The sequence below is a fragment of the Microtus oregoni genome, unplaced genomic scaffold (assembly GCF_018167655.1).
Source record: "Microtus oregoni isolate MIOR12 unplaced genomic scaffold, Mior012 000011F_ref0000422, whole genome shotgun sequence".
Taxonomy (NCBI): domain Eukaryota; kingdom Metazoa; phylum Chordata; class Mammalia; order Rodentia; family Cricetidae; genus Microtus; species Microtus oregoni.
In genome coordinates this window covers 29,122,971-29,130,884 of record NW_024543070.1, presented here as the reverse complement: position 1 = coordinate 29,130,884, position 7,914 = coordinate 29,122,971, and the positions used below count along the sequence as shown (strand labels likewise).

The window sequence follows — 7,914 nt, the reverse complement described above, 5'->3', positions numbered from 1 at the left end:
TGTGTGTATATATATGTATGTATGTATGTATATATACTTACATATATATGTATGTATGTATATATACGTACATATATATGTATGTATGTATGTATATACACACACATATACACAATATACATATACACACGTACATACATACACTATACACATGTATATATGTATATGTGTGTGTATATATATATATATATATATATATATATATATATATATATATATTAGACATTAACTGGAGTGCCTATGCTCCAGGTACTTTACTCAGAGAAGTAGCTGAATAATTAATGACCCTTGCATTCAAGTGGGTAGCTAGCCTAAGTCGGGTGTATAGGATAGTGGAGGAAAGGGAACAGGAAAGAGTTACTTTGAAATTTACTGATTTTAGGAAATTTATTTTTCAACAGATGATGTGAAACATGTGGATTTGTGATATGAATTCATTTGAAAAGCCTCTTTGGGGTAAGTTGATAAAATTGGAAATCAGGGACTTCAAGGTTGCACTTCTCCATGGATTTTAAAATATGCGTTGGATTTTATGTCTTATATACATGCATTGGAAGATTTTTGTTGTTGCTGCTGCTGTTTTTTTTATTTGCTTGTTTTGGTTTTTCTTTGAAACAGTCCTGGCTGCCCTAGAACTCACTCTGTAGACCAGGCTGGCCTCAAACTCACAGAGATATACGCCTGCCTCTACCTCCCTGAGTGCTGGGATTAAAAGCTTGTGCCACCACCGCCTGGCTTGTTTGTTTGTTTTTGTTTTAGACAGAATTTCCCTCTGTAGCCCTGGCTAGCCTCAAACTCACAGAGCTCTACTTGCATTTCTTCCTTCCTCACCTTCAAGCATTAAAGGCATGTGCCACCATGCTTAGCCGTAGAAGGGTTTTGTACTAAGTTCTTACTTTAATAAAATTTGAGAAATAGCAGTTTGTGGTTCCAGCACTGCTATACTAGTACATTTATAGTTATTTCTCATTAGCAAATCAGTTTGAAGACTAAATGAGGACCAGGTTCAGAAAGGAAGTCTTTAGGTAGAACTAAACTTACCCCTAATCTTCTCTAGTGACTGAGAACTAATTCACAGTACCAGTGTGAAGATACTGGAGTAATTTGTCTGTGAACTTCTCTTTGCAGCATTTCAGATGTTCATTTTCATTGCATCCATGTATATGTAAAATTTCTTCCTCTAAGAAAGCACCTTTAGAAATACCATTTATTTACTGAGTGTATATTATTGCAGTGGAGCTATATAAGAAGAGGCTGTGCAGGTTTTGTTTGTCGCAAATAAAGTAAACTGACCCTGCTAAGACCACATAACAAACAAGTGTTAGAACTGAAATTTGAGTTTAAACATTTGGTTTAGTAAGCATTTCCTTTTGTTTTAATATGGGGCTCCTTAGACTACTCCCAGATCTTCTAATTGACTTGGAGGACTTAAATGACTTCAGTATAGGAATACTAGCAACGGAGATACATTGCAGTAAAAGGACACATTTAAAATCTGGAGGAAACCAGGAGTAAGCTTGTAAGCATTCTTTCCCTGAGGGATGGCAGTGTGTGATTAGTTTCTCCAACAGTCGTGACAACACATGGAATATTTGTAATGGATTAAATAAATATGCTGCAGATCCCCAAGTGGCTGCTATGAGATGGACGGATAGGCACGCCACGCAGAGTGAGGTTGGATATTTATTAAGTGGGTTATGGAAGGAAAGGGGAAGAAGAAGAACAGAGAGAGGGGCAAAAAGAGAGAAAGAGAGAGGAGGAGAGGAGAGAAGGGAGAGACGGCTCATGCCCTAGGTTTTTTACTGGGTTGGGCATGTAAAGATACCTTATATCTGGCACATACCAAAATTCCAAAATCACAGAAGGAAGAAGGGGATGTTTAACATAAACCAGATTGTACAGTTAAGGCACAGTAGAGCACACTTCTTATTTAGAGGAAGCTTTATATCACTGTAGAGAACTGTTTATAATTCAAATTCCCTGATTTGAGGTAAGGACCAACCTTGTTACGCTTTTCTAAGGATAACAATTTTAGGCCTGCTTTATTAACTTCATCCCTATACACTGATTTATTCATTTGAAGAAGTAGGAACTGTGGCAAACCAAATTTTAATGTCACATGTTTTGAAGGTTTCAGTTGTTAATGATTTGGTTTTTGTTTTCATTTTTTTAAGTTAATTTAATATTATTTTTAGATAGGGTTTTCTGTGTAGCCCTGTCTTGTCCTGGAGCACACTCTGTAGACCAACCTGGCCTCAAACTCAGAAATATGCCTGCATCTGCCTCTGAGTGCTGGTGCTTGTCTACTACTGATTTGTTAGGAAACTTGCATGACCTCTTGGCTAAGATTTATCATCAAAAGATAGTGCTGCAGACAACAGTAAGACAAGCACTCAGGAGGCAGAGTCAGGTGAATCTCTGAGTTTGAGGCCAGCCTAGTCTACAAAGCAAGTTCCAGGACAGCTAGAGTTGTAACACAGAGAAATCGTATCTTGAAAAACCAACCAAAACCAAAGGAATAGTGAAAAAGGTGACCAATCAAGGTGACTTAGTGGGTTAACGCAGTTGCTTTTAAGCCTGACAACCTGAGTTTAACTCCTATCTCTTGCCTAGGTCCTCAAAGATAACTTACTTTATGATCTGAACTTCCACATAATAGAGAACTGACTCCAGGAGATTGTTCTTTGATCTCCATCATCCTCCCACATACACACACACAGTAAAAGTGTAATATGTTTTTAATAGTTATAGTTGAGAAGACTTGTTTTACTATATGCCAAGAATAAGCTAGTTATTATAATTTAGATAGCATTTCTAGATATGAAGAGACAGACTGGTCAATGGAGCCAAACATAGAGTCTCACAAACTTGATTTACAATACGGTGATTGTTGCATTTTTTTTAGGAAAGCATGACCTGTTGTTTAAGTAAGTGGAGACAATTTATCATTTTGGGAGTCGGTGACATTAGCCCCTTACTTAAATAGGAAAGGTAAAATCTTTGACATAAAAACTTTCATTATTAGTAATGATTTCCAGGTATAAGTATTTCTTAAGACTTGGGAAATTTGAACGATAAAAGATATTCTTTTACTAAACGTAAGCTAGGAGCTAGAAACAAAAATACTCAACATTTCATGCTCCAGATAAACACATGAGCCAGTAAGCTCTGTTAAGGATTTCAGCAGTATTCTAGGTTATACTTGTTCTCCTGACCTCTAAACTTGAGATAATAACTCAGAGTGGTCACAGCGGTACTTTAGTTATCACCATAGTGATTTTTAAATTCTGAGTAGTGTTTCACTGTATAAATGTATAACTTGTATGCACATCCTTAGTTAGAAATCTAAAATATTCTCAAATCTGGAACGCTGAATGCAGATGAACACTTAAATTTTAGATTTTAAATTTTAGATTTTGGAATATTTCAGATTTTGGATTGTGGAGCTAAACAAATTAAGTCTGTACAAATATTGCAAAATCTGAAAAACTTAAATCTGGAGCAGTTCTTATCCCAAGTATTTTATATAAAGGATACTTCAAGATACTAAAAAGAAATTGGCACACAGGTTGTTTTGTAGACATGTTTTCCTTTTTCCTTAGTTGTCTAAGTGTGAAAAGACATCATTTTTAGATATAAATGAACTGACAGTAATATATATTAGAGAAATGCTCATTAGAGTTTAAAGAATGGGTCTGGGGACGTAGTCACTTGATAAAAGGCTTGCCCTGGATACATGAGATCCTGGGTTTGATTCCTGGCTCCATATAAACCTATTAACTGTGGTGCATACCTATAATCCTAGCACTTTTAGCGGTAGGAGGAACAGAAATTTAAGGCCATCCTTGGCTCCCTAGGAGTTTTAGGTTCTCTTGATCTACATGAGATCCTGTTTGTTTGTATTTTAAATCTCCTGTATTAGCAGTCAGGTTCTTTGCCAGGTAGTAGGTCTTCCCTGTGACATCGCTCAAATATAAATGAGCGTGCCTAGCTTTTGTGAGAGTCACTTTGCTGCGATACTGTGTTCTGTAATTCTTTCATGTTTTCCTGTAGTTATTAGTAACTACTCACTGTATGTAACACAGTCAAATGTCTCATTGAATAGGCATGATTTTGAGGCAGAAAAAATCAATAGCACCCTTGTTACTCCCCACCTTGCAGTCTAAGAGAATGTTCTGATGAAAACATATGTTAGAGATCAAAGTCCCTGGTAACGAAAACAGAAATAAATAATAATTCTTTATGCTTACAAGTATCATTTAGTACTTTTTCAGGTAATTTTCTGGCTTTTGTCTAAGAACCTTGTAAAGAACTATCTACGTAGTTCATAGATGAACTCACCTGTTCTGAATTGTTCAAATAATCCATCTCTGCTGGCCACCCTTGTGTGAAACTGCTACATCGCCCATCTGCCTGCTTCTTAGGGCATTTGCTTATACCCTTTTCAGCATGGAACACATGTACAAGGTGTTTCCTCTGCTTACTTGATGGAACACATATGGTGTGTTTCTCTCCTGTCAGCAATGACAAGACCCAGGCCTTTGCCTTTGAGCCTTTGTGTTAGCTACTCAATGACACTCTTCTCAGACTGCTCCTGAGCTCTTCAAGATAAACATTCACTTGGTGGAAACAGTTTTAGTTAGAATATCCCAAATGATTATTCCGGATTGTGAATGAGTTCTCAGTGATAGAAGAGTGTCATGAAATGGAGAAGAGTGGGAGATAGGAACTAAAAAACTGGCAACATCAGAGTTAAGACTCGGTCTTAGGTCTTAGAATTCTTTCTCTCCCTGCAGTGAAAAACTGTACAGACTGTAGGGAGAACTGCATAGTCAGTTATTGAGGATCTGGTGTTAATTAATAGTTCGGCTTTTGCCTTAGAATTCAGTAGAGCAGTTGAACAGAAAGGGAGTTAAGACCCTTGTTTGAGAAGACTGAAATAGTAGCTTACTGTTGTTTTAATTTACATATCTAGTTACAGGGAAATAAACACATTTTTACATAGTTATTAGCTATTTAAAGTTGTCTTTTATAAAGGCATTTTATATCCTTTGCTCATTTTTCAATTGGATACTGCTCTGTAAGAGTTACTATATAATAATAGAATTTCTTGTTAATGAAATTAATTCATATCTCTTAATATTTAATGTTAAATTAATCATGATCTATTTCCTTGAATTTAAGACAGCCTTTTTTTTCTTTATAGGGTATGACCATGATTTCTGATGAAACCAGATTGGAATAATTTTCATGATATTTGTATATTTATATATATATATATATTAAAATTTTACATTTGACTTAAAGTGCCATGAGAAAATTTGCATATTGCAAGGTGGTTCTAGCCACCTCCTTGGTTTGGGTACTTTTGGATATGTTTCTGCTGCTGTACTTCAGTGAGTGCAACAAATGTGATCAGAAAAAGGAGAGAGGACTTCCTGCTGGGGATGGTGAGTAGAGTAGCCTTTTTACAAATGTTTGCTTAAGTATGGCGCTCGTTTTTACTGATGAATAATAAAGTTCTATATCTTATGTTTATATTTAAATTTTATAGCTATATATTTAGATCTGTGAAAGTTAAAATTTTTTATAAAATATAAAATTTTATTTTATAAAAATAAGTTTATATATAGATTTAAATTTTGAGGTTAATTGTAATCCCTAAGTTCCTACGTTTTAATTATATTTCTAACAATGTTGTGGTTGGTTCTTTTAGCAGTTGTTCAGTTTAGTTTTTTTTTTTAATATTGAATGTTAATTTTCTACAAATTATGTTACCAAACAATAGAGGGAATCTCAAAATCAGAATTGTACTGAAGATCTAATGCTATGATGCAAAGTGGAACGTTAATGCTTTGTTAGGAGGTATCAAGTCTCCTGCTTGCCTATCTTATTATCTCGGGCAGTAGTTCTCAGCCTTCCTAATGCTGTGACGCTTAACACAGTTCCTCATGTTGCGGTGACGCCCAACTATAAAACTACTTTTGTTGCTGCTTCATAACTGTAATTTTGCTACTGTTGTGAATCATAATATCTTTGTTTTCCAATGATCTTAAATGACCACTGTAAAAAGGTCATTTGATGACCCGACCCCCAAAAGGGTTGTGACCCACAGGCTGAGCCTAGTGCCTAAAGTCTTGGCATTTGTTAGACTGAAAGAGGATCCTGTGTCATGATGAGGATTTTGGCTCATCTGCAGCAGTGCTATGCCCTCAAAGGATTTCAGACAAGTGTTAAGTCATCTAACAAGATTGGGACTTCGAATGAATAGGTGGTTGTGTCTAGAAGGGAATGGACTAGAAGAGAGACAGGGATAGTAAGGACTAGTTGGTTTCATGATGGTTTCAAAGAAAGAAAATTTTGAGTTGACCCTCTGCAAAACTATTTAGCATTCTAAAGCTGAGTGGTCTGTGTCATTTCCTCAAAGTGGGAAAACTGCACAGCACCTTGGAGGCGTGAACAGACTGGAGACTCCAGAAGAGGCTCTGCTTGTTGAGCACAGTTTTTAACTTGGATGTTGTTAACAAAAGCATGAGGTAATTGTTATGAAATTGGTATCAGTTAAGCATATTTCTTCTTAGTTCTAGAGCCAGTGCAGAAGCCTCATGAAGGTCCTGGAGAAATGGGGAAACCAGTCGTCATTCCTAAAGAGGATCAAGAAAAGATGAAAGAGATGTTTAAAATCAATCAGTTTAATTTAATGGCAAGTGAGATGATTGCACTCAACAGATCTTTACCAGATGTGAGGTTAGAGGGGTAAGTACTTAGTGTGGTCCTAATCATATTTCAATGCAAGGCTTGTCTACATTCCCAAGATATGCTTAGCGCTTACTTTTCTGTCAGTTACTGTTTAATTATACTTGAACTCTAAGTTCAGTGCTAATAAAGTAACATTTCAGTATGTTACTGTTCTACTGACTCAGGAACTAGGAAAATGATTACTTCTCTCAACAGATTAGTAGGGGAGTCTAAGCATTCATAAAAATAGTCATATGTTCAACCTTTTACAAAAAGATTTTAGGTGCATGAAACTTGAAGCAGGGAAGTTCCTAAGTCCTACACGTATAGCTTACTGAATTTTTATGTGTAAGTACGAAGCTGTGTAACATCATCCAAACAAGATATAACCCCTGAAAATTCTCTTTATTTTCCTTTCCAATTACTTCCACCTCCAGAGACAACTATTGTTTTACCCCTTGTAACCATAGAAGATATATCTTCTCCATTTTGGAAGAGAAGAAATTCTAGACCTCTGCTGCACAACAATGTGCCTGTAGACAGCAGTACCAAATTGCATGCATAAAAATTCTTTAAAAAGGAGCTGGAGAGATGTGGCTCACGAGTTAAGAGAGTGTACTGCTCTTCAGAGGACCCAAATTTGACTCCATGCACCTACAGTGAGCAGCTCACTGTTCTGGTGGAAATGTCACCTAAGATCCTGGCTCCCATATATCCAAAGAGTTTGGGATGATTAGGTGGAAGCCCTGCCTTCCTCTCTCTCTCCCCCGAGACCCTACCCACTAAGAAAGCTGGCCAAATAGCAGCCTCTCCCCTCAGAAAGCCCACCAAGAGTTAGCCCCTCCCCAGGGCTTCTCAAGACCATGCCAACTGGCTATTTAAGACCTGGCCCATAGATCTGCTGTGTGTGTCTTCCTTCCTGTTCTTTTCATTGCCTTCCTGAGGGCCACCTGGAAGTGTTCTGCTTTACATTACCTTGTTTGTTAAATCTTGATTTATTAATTTGGTCTGATTTGGCTTATTGTATCAGTAGTGGAGGAATCCAGCAACCAGGGATCTAATACTTAACATCCACAACCACTTATAATTTCAACTTCAGGGCATCTCATTCCTTCTTCTGGCCTTTGAGAGCACCTGCGCGTGCGCGCACACACACACACACTTCAAAATTACAAA

At 36.9% G+C, this 7,914-nt stretch overlaps 1 protein-coding gene across 1 annotated transcript in view; it reads left to right on the top strand.

The window, feature by feature from the left end:
* The first annotated feature begins 401 nt into the window (after nt 1–401).
* LOC121453458 (polypeptide N-acetylgalactosaminyltransferase 1) overlaps nt 402–7,914 on the top strand; it is a 46,448-nt gene continuing 38,935 nt past the window's right edge. Inside the window, exons 1-3 of the mRNA XM_041660257.1 lie at nt 402–456; nt 5,207–5,450; nt 6,582–6,756. Of these exons, the coding sequence (XP_041516191.1) occupies nt 5,312–5,450; nt 6,582–6,756 (314 nt within the window). The 5' untranslated portion in view covers nt 402–456; nt 5,207–5,311. The remainder of the gene's footprint in view (nt 457–5,206; nt 5,451–6,581; nt 6,757–7,914) is intronic.